This window comes from Cupressus sempervirens, chromosome 6 (assembly GCF_028749045.1).
Source record: "Cupressus sempervirens isolate cs-2001-9-10 chromosome 6, ASM2874904v1, whole genome shotgun sequence".
Lineage (NCBI taxonomy): Eukaryota > Viridiplantae > Streptophyta > Pinopsida > Cupressales > Cupressaceae > Cupressus > Cupressus sempervirens.
Window position 1 is genome coordinate 303,630,334 of NC_143123.1, and position 21,215 is coordinate 303,651,548.

The following is a 21,215-nucleotide window of genomic DNA, read 5'->3' on the forward strand; positions in this document are numbered from 1 at the left end:
CAATTAAATAACAAATTCGACTTAGAGAAATGCGAAACTAGTTTGAAAAAGTTTCGTCGTGTTACTTGCATTTTGTGGTGACAAAATGCAAGACAACAAGGGTGATGAGAAGTTCTACTGGTAAATGATGTTGAACAAACTAAAACTCTATGATCTACTTACTAGTAATAAATTTGAATATAGTGGAATTTGGTGTATTTGGTGTACTTGGTCCAACTTCCAGAAAGGTGATAAAAGGATTCATTGTAGACTAGATAGACTCTACTTGAATAAAGAGGTCCTTAGCTGTAAGAAAGATGATAATGGACTTGGGATCAAAGTGATGCCCTTTTCCATTTTTGATAATCATCCTATCATGACTTAGGTATTTTTCATTGACAAACTCCCTCCCTTGCGTAAGAAAGACGGTTTTGGTCTCAATACTCTTTCTTAGATGATGATAATATCAAGGTTACTTTAAGGTGGTGAGGTGGTTTAATTCTTGCAATGTTAGGCATAACAATGCCATTGACAGTTGGAACCAAAACATCTCATCCTAGAGGTTATAACAGCCTGTAGGAAGGAAGTTCACCAAACATGCTAGAAAGGAGGTAGATCTCCACAATATATTGTGTGAAGCAGATAAAGTTGTTTAGGAGAACCCTTCTAAATTAGATGCTGTGGTAGCCTTAGCTCAATCTAGAGGCTCCCTCAGGAAACTGCAAAATAAGAAAATTTAAGTGGCTAGGACCAAAGCAAGGTTTAATTGGATTAATTTAGGTAATAAGGGTTCAAAGTTCTTCAATATTCTTAAAAGAAAGTCTAGAGATAGAATTGATTGCCTGCGTGAATGGGGGTAACACCCTAAAGTCACAAGAGGATATTTTGAAGGACTTTGCAAATTATTGTTCTAAACTTTTGACATCAAAAGATGTTGGGCAGTCCATGTAACTCTCCAGAAACAAAATCAAGGCGATCATTCCTAGAAGAGGTCTCCTTTGAGAATGCAAAATTTCTTGGGAAGGCCATAACCATTGAGAAAATCGACAATGCTATCTTGAATATGAGCAATGACAAGGCCACTGGACTTGATGGTCCACCAGTTGAATTTTACAAAGAGAACATCACTTGGATAGGAGATGAACTATTAAAAGCATAGTTCAAAATATCAGCGATATACCAAAAAAACCGCGAGATGCCCAGCAAAAAGATTTAAATGCCAATAAACTTGGGAATGGTATTATCAAAAAGTCGTGGCATGAAAATGTAATTAAAATCGTGATTTACTAATAAAATCACTGGTTAAAATCATGGATGATAAAGTAAACACAAAACGACAAAAAACTTTTAAGGTTTCAATGGAAGTCATTTGAATGAAATTAAAATCGCAACTTACAAACTTTTGACAATGGACAGGACAACTCATGCATATAAGCTTGCTCCATGTATTTCCGGCTCAAGATCTCTATCAACAAATAGTGAGAAGGAAATGGATCATCGAGAAAATTCTATTTCGGTCTTTACATTCTATCTTTAGGAACTGCAATTGAGATAGAGTACTTCAACCAATGGAATTAGTTGTCTAAGTGCAATAACACAAATCCTTATCTCTGATTGTTTCAGCATTCGGTCTCTTCCTGAATTACACAGAAAAAATCCTAGACAGTAATGCACGGTCAATATAATCTTTTTCCTTCTTGTATATAATAATGTCCTCCCACTTAATAATTAATAACAAGGTTTACAATTAAAATTATAATATATGTATTGGTATATCAACTAATATTAAACAATAATAATTTATTATGATTAATTGAATAATAATTATTTACTATGATTAACTAAATAATATTAGTTTATAGGACATTTAACTAACATTAAATAATCAATATGATTAACTAATGTTATACATATATATAAACTAATGTTACTATATATATATATATACTAAAAAAAAAATATATATCTTTTAAAGACGAACCCAAAACGAACCTGAACCCAAGCAAAAAAAAATGGACGAATTTCAAACCAGAATCTCAAACCCACATCCGTATCAGAATCTGAACTGGCAACTTAGGTTTTTAACATTACCGAATTGAGTGATTTCATTGCTCCACCTTCTTGCCGCAGAGTGGGTGATTTCCATGTTCAGATATTGGCCGCGGACTGGTATGACCAGTATCCTGTTTGGGACAATGATAACGATGGTATTGGAGCATAAACCATAAGATTATTTCTCAAATCCATTGCTTCCTAGTTTTCTTGTAAGCTTTAAGAAAGCATAGACAACATTTGCATAGGCATAGACTGTTATTTTGTTCTTGATAACTTTAGTTGTGCTCACTGTTGTGCATTCAAGTTTGAACAATCTAGATTCTGGATAAAAATTTGATGTATGTATGCATTTTTAAGAATATTTTAAAAAATTGTATATTTTCAAATGTTCGATAAAAGTGCCGATTTATTACCGAATTTTTCGTTGAGTTTTTGCCAATTCCGAGTTTTCCAAAAAATTTGGACTGGCCGAGATATTGCCGATATCAAATTTTTAAACTATGATTAAAAGTGTATGTGGAAGCTATTGAAAATAAATCCTTAGGTAAGGAGATAAACTCTCATCTCATTTAAGTTATTCCCAAGGATGGAGACAAAAATTTAATAAAAGAATTGGAGACCTATTACACTTCTTAATGTTTCCTATAAAATCTTGGCCAAACTCTTAGCCTTAAGAATTGAGAATATCCTGCCATAGATCATCTTTTCATGCCAAATATTTGTGAAAGGAAGGTATATCTTGGAAAACCTTAGCACCTGTTGGGAGACAATGGATTGGGCTACAACTACCAACCAATATACTTTTATGATGCTAATAGATTATGAAAAAGCATATGATAGAACTGAATGAAATTTCATACTTATGATGCTAGAATGCCTGGGATTCCGTCCTTACATTTGTCAAATAATCCTCATTCTTATGAATGGGGCATATGCAACTGTTGAAATTAATGGGGTCAGATTGGATAACTTTATGCTGTCAAGATCTATCAGACAGGGTGTCCACTTGCCCCAGCTCTCTTTGTCATTACGTCCGACTCCCTGTATTATTTTCTGAGAGATGAGACCTCGTCACCTAAAGTTATTGTTGCCCCAATAATGAAGATATCTCCAACTCTCAATTTGCAGACGACACAACCATCATTATCAGGATGGAAGAGGATAATATGGGTGATCTTATGAATAAGCTTGATATATTCTGTGCAGCCTCAGGTAGACAAGTCTCCCTATCTAAGTAATCCTTCTTGGATGGGAAGAGATACGGCCCTCTCAGTGTAATAAGTTCTCCTTGACCTGGGGGGGACCTAACCACATGGTTTGGTACTTGGGGATCCCCTTTGCAGTCCATCTCAATCTGAAAGACATGTGGGAGTGGGTTAAAACTTAAAATTAAAATTGAAAAGAAGCTTCATAAATGGGACAACCAGTTTTTATCTATGGCCGGTAGGTTCCAGGTCTGTTAGAAGATTTTCTCTTCATACATGGTCTATTAATTCTCAGCCTGGACATTTAATCAAAATCAGATTAACTATATCTAGAAGATCATCAAAGTTTTCTTATGGTCAGATGGAAAATGGCAGAAGAAAAGACATGTTGTAAGTTGGGAATGGTGCACCAGAAGTAAGGATCTGGGAGGATCAGGTCTGAAGGATATGAGGATCCGAGGAATCACACTGGCAGTGAAATGGATAGCCAAAGCCACAGATGGAAATGAAGCTTGGAAGATCTTAGTCAGGAATAATATCAATAGGGGTACTCCTCCGCATTCTGAGAATTGGAAAGGCCTTCACCTAAATGATCTACTTTCAGGGAAGTTTGATATCAAATGAACTTATAGATCACAGTAACAAAATCTATGGGGATAGATCTGTTGGGTTGAACTTGACAGATGATGCCAAACCCCTTGTATTACTTCAGGATTTTCCAACAAGAAATTGAGCACTTAAGGGCATTAACAGTATCCTGGATATTATTGAAAATGGTGATCTGATTAGCTCGCAGAAATTGGTGAGGAAATTTGACATTCCACAGACATAGTGGAGAACATTTTCTATGACTAAAGAGGCCTCTAGGTGCCTTAATCTTCCCAGACTTTGTAATGAGCAGACTAATAGGTTTTATACCTGTAAATGGCCTATGGTGCTCCAATGCCCTAGGTTAAATCAAAATATATCAGCCTCCTCACCCACAAGTTGGACATCATTGAGCACCTTAACATGAAGTGGAATCTAAACCTTGATGAGTTTACTTGGAGCAAACTCTTTGTGAGCCTTTGACACTGCCTCATTGAGCCCAAGATAACTTGTTGTCTCCGGCGCTTCCTTCTCCACAAACTGCCATTTAAAAAACCTAATGGTGAACCCAACAATCGAACTATATGTAAGAGTTGTGAATCAGTATTTCATGTATTCTTTGACTGCTTTTTTGCAAAAGAAATCTGGAAGTTGTTTGGTCTTTCCTTAAATGAAAATTTCAATCTTTATAATGTGATATTTGGTTCTATCTTCAGCAAAAGAAAATACAGTGATTTATTTTGGTCTACCCTTTCTATTTATATTCTTTGGTTTATTTGGAAGCTTAGGAATGATGACGTTTTCAGTGGGAAGGCCAGATACCTTACTGAGTCTCTGCAGATACTCATATTATTCATCATTGCCTTACTCGTAACAACAATACTTAAACTTGAGGAGAAGTTCTTGAAGCTGATGCAGACTGGGAAAGTAGAAGTACTTAAAACAAAGGTGGTGTATGGGTATACTACAGTCAAGTCCAAGGTAGTCAAGGATGAGCTTGACAGCACACTGAAGGAGTTCCTTGACCAGTTTAAGGAAAACTTGCACAAGGAGAGACAAGTTGGTACATCTGCTACAGGCCCTGCTGTCGGTTCTTCTGCAGTTGGCACTTCTGCAGGCCCTACACAAGCCAATGCCCTGCACAGAACAATGGTCCATATTCATGGGGGAAATCACTATGAAAAGGCCAGGAAGGAGCAGACTGTCCTGGAAGACCTGAAGAAGTGACCAGTTGTGGGCGTGCCTCCCACCACAGATAAAGGATAGTTCTTTAATTTCAAATAGTCTCTTGTTATTTCTCCCCGGGGTGTTCAGATGTAATATGTATATGGTAGTCGTATGAACAATATATTTTGTTGTGTATGTACTCTCATCGATAGTAGCTGGATAATAAGATTTATTTAAACTCTGATGGCAATGTATGCTCTTAAATTATAATCAATAGAAAAAATAATTTCTAAGTTGTCAAATTATAACAAGTTAAAAGACAACATAGTTTATTTGTCTAAGTTGTCAAATTATAACAAATTAATGACAACTCAGTTTATTTATTTAATAAAGTGTAAAAATAACTTTATGGAGCTTAGTGAAAAAACATAATAAAGTCATTTAAGTTAAAAAAGAGAAAGAAAGAGATCAAGAAAAGAAGTATAAAGAGACAGACGGAAAAACGAAGAGCCACAAAGATATGTCATAGAAGATTTTTCAGATGCTCATTCTCATCTTGCTTGGTTTATACTTTTTAGTGATATTCTCTTTGAAAATTCTGGGAAGCTTTGGCTTTCAGTTCTGAAACCTAAAGACAAACCTTCAGGTTTTTTGGTGCATTGGACGGAAACCCAGTTCACTTCTTGGTGAATTTGTGACAGATTTCACTGCTGGGCAGAATTGTGTTGGAGGTATTTTCAGCTGTTGGACAGATTGTAATGGTTTGTCTTCTTAATTGATTTCAGATCTTATTTCAGCCTGATTTCATGTAATTTGTTAAATGAAGTGAGTTTGATTTGCATGCATATTGTTTGCTTAAATTTCTCTGCAATATCTGTAAAATAATTCTGAGAAAAAATATCCTAGCGGGTTATTACATTCTTGGTAGTTTGTGTACCTTGTCTCATAGTGGTTGCAGATTGTAAACAGTTTGAAATTGATGGCTTCTCTGTGAAGTGTAGGAATTGTTTGGGCAGCAGCATGTAAAATTTAATTCCATTAATGCTCCAGAATATCTTGTCGAGTGTGTAACAACGCTCCATCAAGGCTCTAGTGTGCAACAAGCTGCAAAGAATGCAGTCAAATGTTATCAAGTGGAAGTCAAACAAGTTCAGTTTCTCTTTGCTGATAGCACTTTTCCAATGACTGATCTCACTTCGAAGTGCTGATGTCAGAACATAAATGCTTAAAATCTCCTGCCCTTCTGTTAATGTTTTATATCTTCAGTCAGATGAAACATAAGAAAAATTTATTGATTTAATACTTTGTGGATATATATATATATATATATATATAGTATGTTAATATTTACACATATCTCTATGGTATGAATTGTCAAAGTGTTTACTCTCATCTATCGGGCATAACACAAAGCTGACGTGTATATAGGCTTTGTATGTCAGCATCGGACATATTGTCACCCAACCCTTTCAACCCATTTGTTATTGGATGCTCGTACCAATGAATTGATTCATACACTTTTCTTGTCAGCTAAAACCGTGTGTTAGGTCAATGTGACTTTTGACCGAAAAGGTGTACATGGGATCATGACCCTTGTTATTGCCCTCTTTCATATTCATATTTATTTAATGACTTTGTCGGTTCCATAGGGACATTGAACAAAAATAAAAAATAGCAACCATCATGTAAGGAGTTTGATATCGGGCTCAATATATATCAAGTCTAGTATATTGAGGTGGCGGAAAATTAAGTATTATTAACGGTGTTAAAAGTTATTTGTATAACATAAAGTAAAAAATATAGCAAGCACATTTAAATAAGTAAGAATTCAAATATAAATCTAATTGAGAAAATTCAACATGGTATTAGAGCAGGTCTAAGAGACGATCTTGATTAGATTTATTTGTTCAGTGCATTAAAATATTCTAAAATTCCTTATATGTACAAATGATGAGCAGTATAAAAGTAGAGGATAGACTTGATGGTGACTCAAATTACAGGGTGGAAAGTATGAATGAAGTTGGCCTTAAAAGAGAATGACCTAAAACAATTCCTTGAAAAATATGACCAACCGCCAAAGCGGAGTGAAGAATTGAACAAATGGGAAAAAGATAACACTAGAGCCATGAAATTAATTGTGGATGGTGTTAAGGGTCATCAACTTCTCATTATCTCAAAATTTGATACAACACATGAAATGCTTATAGCACTTGAAGAAATTTTTGAGATAAACAATACCACTAGAATTCTAACTTTGAAGGACAATCTCTCCAACATTAAAATGAACAAAGGAGAATCCATTGCTTCATACTTCATAAGGGTTATAGAATTGAGGAACCAACTCTCTAAAATTGGTCACGTCTATGATGAGATAGAATTAGCCATGATAGCTCTAAAGGGATGGAAAACATTTAAACCAGGGGTATGTGCTTGATCCAAGCTTCCTAAACTTGCTCGACTAAAGCATGACTACTTACAAGAGGAGTGTATGTTAATATCCTATGTTCCCCGGGGACGTGTACCTGGCCTAAAACCCCCCGTTTCGGGGACGGGGACGTCTTGGGGACGGGGACGTCTTGGGGACGGGGGGAGGGGTATGGGACATTCCCCAGCCGTCCCCAAATTCCCTTTTTTTGCAGGGGACGTCCTCGAAACTTGGGGACATGGGGGGGACAAAAGGGGGACGGCCAGCCGTACCCGGTACGGAAAGGGGACGTCTAGCCGTCCCCCGACCGTACCGGGTACGGCCGGCTGTCCCCCTTTTTTGCAAGCTCAAAACATTAAAAAAAAAAAAAAAAAAAACATTTGTTGTGTCTTTTTTGGTCGGCTAGTGGGCCCCACTCCTCCAAAAACCCTAAAATGTATATAACTCAACACATTTAAATCGTTTTAACCATTCTTTGGTTTTCATTTTATGTTGTAGCCGGCTGAAGTTTTCATTTTGCAAGTAGAGAAGGTAATAGTTTTGCTTCCAAGAGCTTGACCAAGGGTTTGATCTTCTATTTTGTCCACCAAGTAAGTATAAAACTCTTTGTGCTTTCATCTATCATTTTTTTAGTAGATTTGTAGCTTGCAAAGTCTGATTTTTTTTTTTTTTTTTCATTGTTTCAGCTCATATATCTATTCAATTGCATATTTAAACACAATGAGCAGCAGTGGGAGTACAAGTAGTAGTAGTGAAGAAGAAAATGTAGAGGTTGATGTTGTTAGTAGTGACACTAGGCAAAAACCCAATCCTAAAGCTGATTTGTTTAAATGCCCTTCCGACATTATGAAGAATTTTGCAAAGGTTCCTTTCAATAGGAAAAAACCTCTTCTCCAATATGTCACACCTAGGCCAAAAGATAAAAAGAATTCGGGAGGGACTAGGGTGTGGGATTGTCATGTTTGTCTTGATGATTTTAGGGGCAGCTATACAAGAGTGAAGTCACATTTTTTAGGTGTTACATGCCAAGGAGTCAAAGCTTGTCCTAACCTAACCGATGAACAAAAATTAGAATGTCAAAGATTGCACTTAGAGGCTGAAATGGAGGGGCAAAATTTGACAGTGACATCACCATCCATTCCCTCACAATCATCTAGGCATATTTCATCCGCCATTGGTACTAGTGGCAGCCCTAGTGGGTCTAGAGGGAAGAGAAAGATAAGTAGTAGTGAGAAGGGCTCGGTGGAAAGTATGTTTAATGCACAGGCAAAGGAGAAGTGTGAGGCATCCATTGGTAGATTCTTTGTTGCTAATGGTATCCCATATAATGCAGCCTGTTCCACTTATTATAAACAAATGGTGAAAGATATTATGAGCATGAATTCCTCATTTGTGCCCCTCGGTGAGCATAAGCTATGAACCACTATCCTAGATGAAGAGTGCTCAAAGGTTGCTTTATTATTTGAGGATATGAGGCGCACTTGGGTTAGGACAGGCTGCTCTATTGTGATGGATGGGTGGACCGATGTTAGACATCGACCACTCATCAATATCATTGTCACATCCCCTACTGACTCTTATTTTTTGAGAGCCATAGATTGCTCAGGAAAGAAGAAGGATGCAGATTTTAAGTTCACCATTTTGCGAGATGCCATAGAGGAGATTGGGCCCTCTAATGTTGTACAGGTTATCACAGATTCTGCACCTATGTGCAAATCAGCAGGTTTGATGATAGAGGGTGCTTATAAGCACATATTTTGGACCCCTTGTTGTGTTCATTCCTTGAACAATGCATTGAAGGACATAGGGAAGATTGAATGGGTGAAGCAAGCGGTGCTAGAAGCTAGAGAAGTGCAAATGTTTATTTGCAACCACCACACTTCACTTGCTCTATTCAGGTTCTTCTCTAAGAAGGAGTTCCTCAAACCAACCGAGACAAGGTATGTCAATTATAATTATAGTTTACTTTTAGTTTGTTTTAACTTTAAGTTATTTAAAAAAATTATTTATAAGTTTACTTACATGTGATGCTTTTTGTTTTAAATTTTAATCATTAATGTTTAAGTTTTAATTTTTAATTTTTAATTGTTGCTATAGGTATTGCACATATTTCATCTTGATGGAGAGGATGATTGAGGTGTATGAGGCCCTTCAATTGATGGTGGTGAATCCAGAGTGGGGATGATGGTCTCATTCTAAGTCCACTGAAGGAAAAGCGGTGAGGCAAAGGATCCTTGATGAGAGTTGGTGGTCCACAATGAAGTAAGTTGTTGGTTTTTAAATTTACTATTAGTCTTTTGCTTGCTGATTTTCCTACTAATAATCTTAAAATTCTTAAAATTCTAATTCTGATTTTTTTTTTTGTTGGCATTTTGATCTTGCAGATACATTTGCTCTGTCATAGCACCCATTGTTGATGTCATTAGATATGCAGATACTGATGCTCCTAGTTTAGGAGAGATCTATGAGACTATTGACAGCATGTTGGGTAAGATGAAGAGAATTGTTGCGGCAAAGGATCCTACATTGGGCTTTTATGAGGAGCATATTAGGCCTATTATGACGCGGAGGTGGAACATAATGAATACCCTGCTTCATATGGCAGTATTTGCTCTAAATCCCAAATGGTATGCACAGTTGGGTGGAAGGGGCCTCCCATGTGATGATCCTGAGGTTTTGGATGGCTTCACAAAAGCAATTGATAAGATGTATTCAGCTCAAGATGCCTCTACTCTTCGTGCACAGTTCCTTGACTTCACCAACCTTCGTGGCCCAAACTTGGGTAAGCCACAAGCAAGGTTGGATAGAGTTGTTTTGGCACAGAGGGATCTTATTGGATGGTGGACTTGGCATGGGAGAGATACACTTGAGTTAAAGATACTTGCCGGTCGCCTCCTTTCACAGGTTGCTAGTTCTTTAGCTGCAGAGAGGAACTGGTCCACATATTCATATATCCACTCTATCAAGAGGAATAGACTTACCTCTAAAAGAGCGGAGAAGCTAGTGACAGTGCATCATGCTCTTTGACTTGTCGATCGCCAGACTCCAAAGTATAGGCAGACACCAGCTTTGCGATGGGATGTTGAGCCTGAGGATGTGGCCCAGATAGATGAGGATGACATAGCACAGGACTGGTTGGGGTTCCATTAGATGAGACTACGCTTCCTGTGGAGGATGACAGTGAGGAGGATTCTGATTTTGATGCCATGGATTAGTAGAGGCAGAATAGGAGCAGCAGTCTGCTTCATTTTCTATGTTTTGCTTTTTATGTTGAACATGAACATGATTATGATACATTGATTATATGATACTTATTACTTTATGGCAGCCTATAGCTTTGGGCATATTTTGATTTTGATTTTCAGATTTATGATTTATCATGCTTATCATTATGAGTCTTATGATATTGACAATGGTTAATAACTTAATGTTCATTGTTCAGTGTTCTCTGATATTGTATTGATATGCATTTTGAGAATTGGATACTAAAATACTAAATAGTAAAATACTAAAATCGGATATTATTTCATAGATGGCATTCAAATGTTGTATGTTATGGTTCTATAATGTTTAAATGGCATGCTTTGTGCTTAGTTTCATATGAATGACATGTATATTTACAAATTTCAATGTATATACTATATTTTAAAATTTTCCTATATATATAGCCGTCCCCGTCCCCCCACGTCCCCAAAATCGCCAAAAAAATGCACCGTCCCAGAAACCCGTCCCGCCGTCCCCCGCCGTCTCCGTACCGGAAACTTGGGGGAACATAGTTAATATCTCAATGCGATACTTTTTCTAGAGGTGATATTTAGGCTCTCACAACCCAAGTTGATAAAAAGAAGAAACCTAAATTCAAAAGGAAAATATGAGATGTAGATTACTCTAAAATGCAATGTTTTAGATGTGACAACTATGGTCACTCAGCATTCCAATGCCCTGATAGACTGAAACATCAAGCAACCTTTTCCAAAGTCAGTAGTTCTGATAGAGATCTAGAGAAATGTCCATTCTAAAAGAACTTCAGAATATCCATAACATGTGTGAAATATGGATTAAGAGGGAGTTTTCTATTATATTCATTAAATTGTAAAATAAATATGAAATGCTTTCAAAAATTTGTTAAAATTTCTAAGATGGAGTCTTAGAATAACAAATTATTTTACTATACTATATTATTTGTCTTCATTTTCAAATCATAAGAGCTATGTGCCTTGACCTTCTTTCTTGAGAATGTTATTGCAGGAAGAGGGAGTTAAATGAGGAGCTTTGATGATTGATATTCAGAGGGAGTTGAAAAAGTTCTTGTGTGTGAATATAATGGGCCTACCCCCTATATATATTATGAGAAAGTGACGTCTTTCAAATAATATCACTTGTATTTGCAGAATTTAATGTAAGGTGACGATCTTACAATGTTTTGTATTATGAGACCAAACAAACTGAGTATATGGTGAATGTCTTGCATCTCAACATTCTGGGAGACCGTTACTCAAAGAATACTTGGTGAATATCATTAATATTTTGGGAGACTAATACTCTTGATATCAGATGTGATATCAAAATCTTTTGAGTACTCGGTGAATATCGAATTTCGATGTTTTGGGAGACAAATACTCTTGATATTAGATGTGATATCAAAACCTTTGAGTATTTGGTGAATATCATTGATATTCTTGGAGACCAATACTTGATATCAGATGTGATATCAAAACCTTTTGAGTATTTGATGAATATCAAATGCGATATCAAACCTAAATTGGATATTTGGTGAAATGTCATGTGTTGATATTCTGGATGACCAACACTCATGATATCGAATGTGATATCATATGATGAAAATCTTCTGAGGCATCCCTAAATTTTTTATCTGTAATATTATGTTGAAGTAATCCTTATTCCCGTGTTTATCCTCCCTAGCTAAGAGGGAGTGTTAATGTTTTATATCTTCAGTTGGATGAAACATAAGAAAAATTTATTGATTAAATATTATTATGGATATATATATATTGTTGTGATGGTTAAGTTGTTGAGTTGTTATCCTTGTCATCAAGGTTCAAATCTAATGGGGATTAGGTCCCCTGTTTGTGGCCCCTCTGGTTCATAGCTCCAGGTCAAAGCACTTACCCTTAAAAGAAACATTATATATATATATATATATATATATATATATATATATATATATATATATATATGGTATAAATTGTCAAAGTGTTTACTCTCATCTATCGGGCATAACACAAAGCTGACGTGTATACAGGCTTTGTATGTTAGCATTGGACATATTGTCACCCAACCCTTTCAACCCATTTGTTATTGGATGCTTGTACCAATGCATTGATTCATACACTTTTCCCGTCGGCTAAAACCGTGTGTCAAGTCGATGTGACTTTTGACTGAAAATGTGTATATGGGGTTACGACCCTTGTTACCGCCCTCTTTAATTTTCATGTTTATTCAATGACTTTGTTGGTTCCATAGGGACATTGAAAAAAAACAAAAAATAGTAACCATCATGTAAGGAGTTTGATACCGGGCTCAATATATATCAAGTCTAGTATGTTAAGGTGGTAGGAAAATTAAGTATTATTAATGGTGTTAAAAGTTCTTTGTATAATATAAAGTAAAATATATTGCAAGGACATTTAAATAAGTAAGAATTCAAATATAAATCTAATTGAGAAAATTCAACGTCTTCTGCTGGTCCCCTGTTTTAGTTTCCTCAGTTTCTACCCTAAAATATGTGCATGAAATGAGAGGACTTGTATTTTCTATTATTAAGTTACATTAGTTATATGTTTGATTTTAAGACAACCTTGTGAAGGAAAAAAATATATTAAAAATTTCACGAAAGATAATTTTTGTTAGTATTTGTGCTGTGTCTATGCAATATATATCTTGTATTATGTCAATATAAGGATTTATGATGTCCTTAATCTTGATGACATCACTTGTTTTTCCCTAGTAACTTTTGTTTGGGTTTGATATTTTGTCTAGTGTTTGGTTAGACTCTGTACTTCCTGATTTTGTTTTAGTAAGGTGTGGGCCTGCTTATGGATCTAATAAATGTGTCTTGGGTGGCACAAAATTCCATCAAACTCACCAGTTAACCACATTGCCATTGACTAATTCAAGGTCTTTAATCATATTGTCAGTTTTGTCTTGACAGTAAACTATTGAATGTGACTTCCTATACTTATTAGAAGAGTTTATTATTGCTCTCTACAGATAGTGTAACTGCAAACATCAACTCGTTTGGGGAACTGACAGATTACATCATCTGTAATGTCCCTTGTGGAACCTCTTAGGCTTTTTTAATATTATTGGATAGGTTATGCTGTCAACTTGTTTGCACATAGGGCCAATTATGATTTATTTTTTAAGGTTTTGATTGGGATTGTATAATTGAGAGATTGACGTATATGAATCCCATGATCCTTTACAAAGTTCAAGTATATCTCTAATGAGATTAGGAAGATACTTGTTAGCAACCTTACATGCATGCATCATTATGAAGATAAAGTATTTACCTTTATTTAAGAACTTTATTTTTATGATGTAAAGAAGATCTGATACAATAAGCTTGATAATAACCATTTGCTATTCAAATTCTTTCCATCAATAAAGATAAGATCGACTGAATTTGTTGTTTTCACTTTTTGTATGAGTGAGCAAAGATTATGATCCTTGTACTAGTCTGTTCGTTCTCCCTGCATATTTTCATAATAACCACACGTTCGAGTAGTTAAGAATCTGATAGGAATTCTGAAATCTTGATCCAAGAAAGGAAGTCTGATATACCTCAACGCAAATTTAACGATGACTGGTCAGCAGAGGTGTTTGTTTGTAAATGAGATAATCAACCTGCTATTAAATAGGAATGGACAGGGCAAAATGTATAATCACTATTTCTGAATTGTTTCCTTGTAATTCTGTTTTGAGTGATTAGTGTTCTGATTGTGTATGAAAGCAATAAAGTCTTTATTTCTTATTGCTGTGCCTGAATGATTCCTTGTAACATGTGATTCGACTACTATGTCTCTGATAAAAGAATTAAAACTCAGATCTCTGATTGCTTTTGCTATTCTCTCTCCTTCATGCAATCTAGACACCGTCTCTGCTTTGTCTGTATGTATCATGTGTATTTTCACCTTGTATCGGGCGGTAAATACACCCTCTCACCCAACAGCAAAGGCTTTTCTGAGTGCTGCCAATATGAAGTAAAAGTACCAAAATGATTCTCTCTTGATGCAAACCAAACCTTCATTAATAGCCTCCGATGGGACATGATGTGAGGAGTTGTATCTCGCAGCAGTCATGTCTCTTGCAACTCTTAATTAATTATGTCTGAGTTAAAACTCTTCGTCAGTTATGAATTAGTTAAATCTCAATCAACTTATCTCTTCCTTTTAGAATGGCAATAATCTTAATGTCAGTATTAATGTGTTATGTCCATGGGTTTTTATGCCATGGGACAATGGTATTGACTTGCTTAACGATCAAATGGGGCTTTTTGTTGGGCAATGATAGCATATGAAATTTCTTTGCCTTTGATCGACCTGTTCTTCCTTAAGACAACAAAGTTCTTGATTATATTGCTCCTCATGTCTGAGGAAGGTTTTGATGTGATTTGTGTACCAATTGAAGTGGGTCATGACGTTAGCTTCCCATGTTTTAAAGATATGTTATTGGTCCATTTGACTATAGAATATTCCATTGGTCTTTTTTCTTTTACTTTATGTAATAGTTTTACTCCAATCAAGTGTTAACAGTAGTTGAAGAACAATGGTAAGGTTATTTGATTGTGTGAATTCTTCAGAGTCAATTAAGCAATTCCTTTACCTTGCCTGGTTGGTTGACTATGGTTCTACTGTTTTTTATTTACACAATGTTCTTTTTTCTTATCTCAAGGTGATTGAGTCAAGCTAATATTTGGTGTTCATATGGTTAGTCATGGTAGATTTCTGCCCTATTTATGATATTAGGTTTACCAAACTTGAATGTTTAAAGCAAATGAAAAATTGAATTTACAGTGTTCTAGCCAGATTTAATAAAAGGTTTCTTCATGTATGCAAAGAAGAGAAGTCCGTGTTTACTAAAAGACAATGGGAGTATGTGATAAGGGGCTTGCTTGCCTTGATACCAAGGGTAGAAGTTATGCTCATGAATAAATCTAGGTTTTGTGTACATTCAGAAGAAAGTATAAACGGACATAGATTTGATGATCCTAAATGATGTGCCAAATGTGTCTACAAGCTTGAGTGGAAACATATACAGTATATTGAAAAATGTGAGATAATGTTCAGGCTTTTCCAGTTTAATGATTGCAATTGGAAGATACAATCATTTGTGATATGAATTATCAAAATTGATCATAGGCCGCGCCGATGAGTAGTACTAAAGCAATTTTAAAAATCATTTTTGGCAAAATAACAAAGTAATACTTCTGAATCCCGATGCCATTTAAAATGGTTACCTCTGATCCAATTTTTAAGAGTTTATTTTCTCACGTCTCCATTACTGAGAAGGCTTGACTAGTTGCCAGATTATTTTCAGATTTTGTTTCTCAAGATTAGTTTTTCTACTATAGATATTGAACAGGGGAGTAAAGATTGTCTAACATTGGTTTTTCTTGTTTGGAATCTCAGTGGATGAAAGAGCGAAAGCAAAAATGAAATATGTTAAGCATCTGGAACTGTTTCAAATTCTTCTCAAGAAAGATAAACCACAGACAGGTCGGTTGTTAGGAATGGATGTTGGTGAGCGATATGTTGGCCTTGCTATTTCAGATGTCTCAAATGAACTTGCTTCACCTCATAGGTATGAATATGCTTTAATAATTTGAATTTTTTATGGAAAATGCATTTTGGTATCACTCTTCTTGATGACAGTCTGGTATTTCTAATTATGTAACTTAAATATATGAAATAGCACAAGCCTTTTATATGTATCTATTTACTGCAGTTGGTGAGAATGATTAATAAATCTAGAATACAAGTATCAATGCATCAAGTCATATGCACAAATGCTCACAAATTTTTATATGTTTATGAATCTTTGGAATCTAGATGTCATTTTGAGCTGTCAGCCATTGCATATAGGAACTATAGTTCTTCTAACCTCTGGGCTGATTTATTCAAGTGAGAAATCACAAGATTGCATTCTTTCTATGCAAGTGCTGATGTTTGAGGGTATATGGGCCTTAAACTCTGATAGATTGTCAGTTTATGTTTGGAGATTAGGGATCATTGCTTACCATGCAATGTACCTGCTTGTACACAAGATTCTTATTAAAGAACAAAAACTAATTTTCTGTTTTAATGTCTATTCTCATGCGTCTTGTTTGTGTAAATATGTTAACCATCAAAATTCTTTATTAATTTAATTAAGAGGTCTTTTAAACTTCTTTGTATTTACTACCTACAGGAGCCATAGACATTTTCATCATTTCTTATATAGGACTATAAGTTCAAAACTAGATACTGATAAAAATGAGCTATAGAATTGTATTAGAGAATAACGGATCTAGAAATATTCTCATCATTTTCGTGTTTGACTTCTGTATTCCTCTGGAGCTAAGGTTATATGGATGGAATGTTTAAATATATTATAGATTCTCTTACGCTTAGTTGAATCTAGCTAAGGTTTAGAATTGATAAAAAATCATTCCAAGCTTTTCTTTGATAAAGTTGAGCTAAGGTTATAAATTTATATGGATTATATGTGACTGATTATGTTCTCTTGCTCTTCATTGAAAGCAACCAAAGTTTAGAATTAAAAAAATCCTGCTGACCTTTTCTTGAATTAGGAAACCTAAAAATACGAGTGCAATCGATAGATCTGACACGTGCAGATAATATGTAATACAAATTATTGCCACAAACTGAATTAGTTTCAATCTTTAAACATGAGAATTTGTGGAATTGTCTTAAAATCCATGCAGAAAAAGGTCAGGTTTTAAAATTAAAATATACATTTTAAAATATGTTCTCAAAGGACTTTTTTCATTTCTTTTGATATTGTATGTATATGATGAGTAAAAACACATTGTGAGCTTCTAGCGTTGGTTTCAATGTAACACTAGTACTGGGGTACGTTGGGACAGCAGGACGCCAGGATGAGTTCCGGGACAGGGGGAAATTGGGCCTCATTTTTGCAACGGCGGGGGGATGGCGGCAAGGGAAGGGGCAGGGAGGGATGTTCTCTAGTATACATACAGAACTTGATATGCTTGTTATGAAATGATGTTTTAGTAGAACATACCAAATTAATATACTTGAACATGGCAAAATTGCAAACATGAACTAGAACCATTGAACATTCAACATAGTAACATATTACATAATACATAATACATACCAAGTATTAACATTCAAAAATCAAAATTCAAATAGAAATCCAAGTCCCCATTCTAGCAGCAATATGGTTGTGAAATGGCAGAGGTGCGGGTACTTGGGTACACGAGTACCCGGTGCGGGGATGTCTTGGGGACAGGTACTCCTAGGTTTTAGAGGGGGATGCGAGTCCCTATGTAACACTGGTTAGTTTTGTCTTGTGACGCTGCTACGAGGAAGCTTTGTTTGTTTGTTCACTTTGCGATGCAGTAATGGTGACAGCGGTCACTCGTTGTTGCAAAGTTAGTTTAGGGCTATTTTGTTGAGCAGCAACTTCAGCAACGATGTGAAAACTTTGTTGAGAGAAATAATGTAGAATCCTTTTCTTTATCACATTACTTCCGATAATTTTGCTTTTTGGTAATGATAAAAACCAATTGTAGGGGCAGGAAAGTCAGCATTGCAATAATCATCAACGGGAATCACTTAAACAAAAAAACCAATGTCAAGGCTACTAGCCTACCCTATCAAGTAGAGAGTGAAAATATGAAAAGGAGTGCAAAACAAACAATCAAATTCATTAAACCAAAGGAAAACCCTTTCACCATGATTCTCCCTTGCCCATCTCTTCTTTGTGTTTTTGTGATATGGGCTCTCAAATTCACACCTTTTTAACAAGTGATGCACAAAGATTCAAAGTCTGTATTTAAAGCAGGAATGAAGAAACATGGTCACTTTTATAGAATTCTCAACTTTAATGGATGGTTGAGATTAAGGGGCATTGATTGATAATGGATGGCCAGCATTCGATAAGATTGAGTTGATTCACGAGATAACTCAAACTGATTGATTGATTACTGACTGCAATACATAATTGATTGATGAGTTAATTTAATTGATTGACAGATGACTAGATTGATTAGGGAGATGACTGAATTGATGACTTACTGAGGTAGGATTGACTGGAAAGTTTAACTGACAGTTAAAGAGGTGAGACGAGAAGACTTAATTAGCATTAAATAATTAAAAAAGTATTTAATTGTACATGAAAGGGTAAATAAATATATATTTTATTTTAGAAGAATTAGTTCTCTTTGGAAAGCGTAAATAATCAAATAAATAAATTTATTTAATTATAAGAGTTAACCAATTAAATAAGAAAAACAGTTATTTAATTATGGGTGAGAAGAAAAAGAAAGTTAATTTAATAAATAACGAAGATTACTTTATTAAAGTTTGAGAGAAAGAGTTAATAAATAACAGAAGTTATTTAATTAATATTTTGAGGAATAATTATATAACTAAAATTATTTAATTATAGAAAATAGCAGGAAATATTGAATTTGAATCTCGAATTAGCGGAAAGACACAAATTAATTAAATAATAAAGAATATTTAATTAATTAAGATAAATATTCATAAAAATGTTATTGGTAGGTAATGTGTCAATTTCAGGTGTCAACATTTTGCCCCTCTTTATGACATTGTGTTTTAATTGTTGCTTCAAAGAATAAATCATAAAATTCCTGCCCCAGTGGAACGAGGTGACAATGGGGTAATATGGTTACCCTTGTAGAGACTATGCATAAATGTCAAGAGTGATCTCTCAAAAGAAGACTAATGTTAGATAGAAGATGAAATATGATGACAAAGAAGCATTAGTAAGAAGTGAAGAATGTTGGCGATGATGAATATTTGATTAATGTTGGACATAGAGATGACTAATGGATAAGATGGAGGCAATAGATATGAGATGGATGATAAGAATTATGTTTGGTTTCAATGAAGAGACACCTTGTATAAGACAAACAATGGTGTTCGGTTTCAGGGGAGACACCTTGTATAAAACAAGTGATAACGTTTGGTCAGGAAAGACTCATCTTATATAAGACAAACAATGCTTCTGATTGATTGATTAACTCATTTGATGAATTGATTGAAATGATTGTATGGACTGTCAAATGAAATGTAAGTGAGACAGCTAGACAAGACTGAAAGAAAGATTAGACAGAATGACCAACCCAAGTTGAAGTCCTGAAATTTTACAGACCTCTTTCTTTTTGTCTTAGGTATTCTGCTGTACTGTTATTTTTATCATTGAGCCACTTTCATTTAGAAAATAGATATGTTCATACCAAGATATGGAAGACCAAGGTGCCATGTTTCCCTTTGCATTGACAAGGACATATAATCAACACGGGTTCCCATCCATCTAAGGACACGTGTGTTAAGGATCAAGGTATGTGCGACAGACATGACCATTATGATCCATGACAATATTTCTTCACGGGATACTTTGCTCATATGTGAACATGCCAACAACATAGACACTCAAAACACCCGCCCTAAGGCTACATGAAAAACATCCCACAAACAATAGACAAAGTAAAGAAAAACCATGAGCCATTCCGACCTCCCTAATCACTTACGGATATCTTGGAGAAGCATAGGAACATAATGTAAGAAATTCAAAATAAAATAAGTCTCACTTAGACAATGAATCAATAGCCATATTGATCCTCGTCTTTGTTAAGTGTTTGTGTGATGATGACACTGTGATGATAATGTCTAGTTCCAGTAATGAACTACCTTGTTTAAGATTGACCTGCCTGGTTTCAAGCATATACATCCTCTGTATAAGACATAATGACCATGTAACAAAAAGATTGATAGTGATTGACCAATTGATAAGGCAAGGTGATTTGTTCAATTGAGAACCAGTTGATGAGTTTATCTGTAAATGCACAATTTGTTAAGCTCACTATTTCAAACTTGTTCTGTGTTTCGTGCTTGTTCAATGCTTATCGTTGCAAAAAGATTGTTTTATTTATATGGTTTTTGGTTTTTTTGACTTATTTGATTTTTAGTGTTTTCATAAGGACATTTTGTGTTTTTAGAATTTTTTCCAGGTCATTTTATGAAAGATTCCCGACTGGATATCTAAGGAAAATATCTGACTTTTTGTTTGTTCTATTGTCTTTGACTAGTGATTCTGTAATGTCCCCTTTTTAGCATTCATAGCATGATGTTGTCGTTAGTCTATTTCCCCACAGTCCCGTAGACTAACCAAGACATTAATGGGACTTAGAGGCCATTTGGCCTAGATAGTTTCAGTTGCAGATTTTTCTGAGGGGTTTTGAGGCAACTTTGGGCATACTTACTATTTATAGTAAGTCATCTTGGGCATGGGCGGACATCCAGTGGCAACGATATGTCGATGGTAATTGTTTAAAATCGACAAGAAGACTTGTTTATCATTGATAAGATTTGTTATGCATTGATAAAGCTATTTTATAAAGTTAAATTTAAATATTTAGCTTTATTAATGCATAGACTATAGTTTGTGGGAAATATTTAAATTAAAAGAGTCCCCTTTATTTTATAACACATTGGAGAAATAAGTTACATAAAGGGAGTTATGTTTTATCCCACATTGAGAAAACGAAAGATGAAGCCCTT

General features: G+C 35.1%; 2 protein-coding genes across 9 annotated transcripts in view; both read left to right on the forward strand.

Moving 5' to 3' along the window:
- The window catches only part of LOC149552410 (Polynucleotidyl transferase, ribonuclease H-like superfamily protein), a 252,443-nt gene that overhangs the window by 33,672 nt on the left and 197,556 nt on the right, over window positions 1-21,215 (forward strand). For all 8 annotated transcript variants that reach the window (XR_016352920.1, XM_089787960.1, XM_089787964.1 and 5 more), the window contains exon 2: window positions 16,071-16,242. Coding sequence is in view for 7 of the 8 variants with exons in the window: in XM_089787960.1 (XP_089644086.1) it covers window positions 16,071-16,242 (172 nt within the window). In the remaining variant the exon portion in view is untranslated. The remainder of the gene's footprint in view (window positions 1-16,070; window positions 16,243-21,215) is intronic.
- Window positions 7,783-10,741, forward strand: LOC149552411 (uncharacterized). Its single transcript, XM_089787959.1, has 4 exons — window positions 7,783-8,009; window positions 8,106-9,359; window positions 9,517-9,681; window positions 9,804-10,741. The coding sequence occupies exons 3-4, from the start codon at window positions 9,677-9,679 to the stop codon at window positions 10,444-10,446; spliced, it is 648 nt and encodes a 215-aa protein (XP_089644085.1). The 5' UTR covers window positions 7,783-8,009; window positions 8,106-9,359; window positions 9,517-9,676; the 3' UTR covers window positions 10,447-10,741.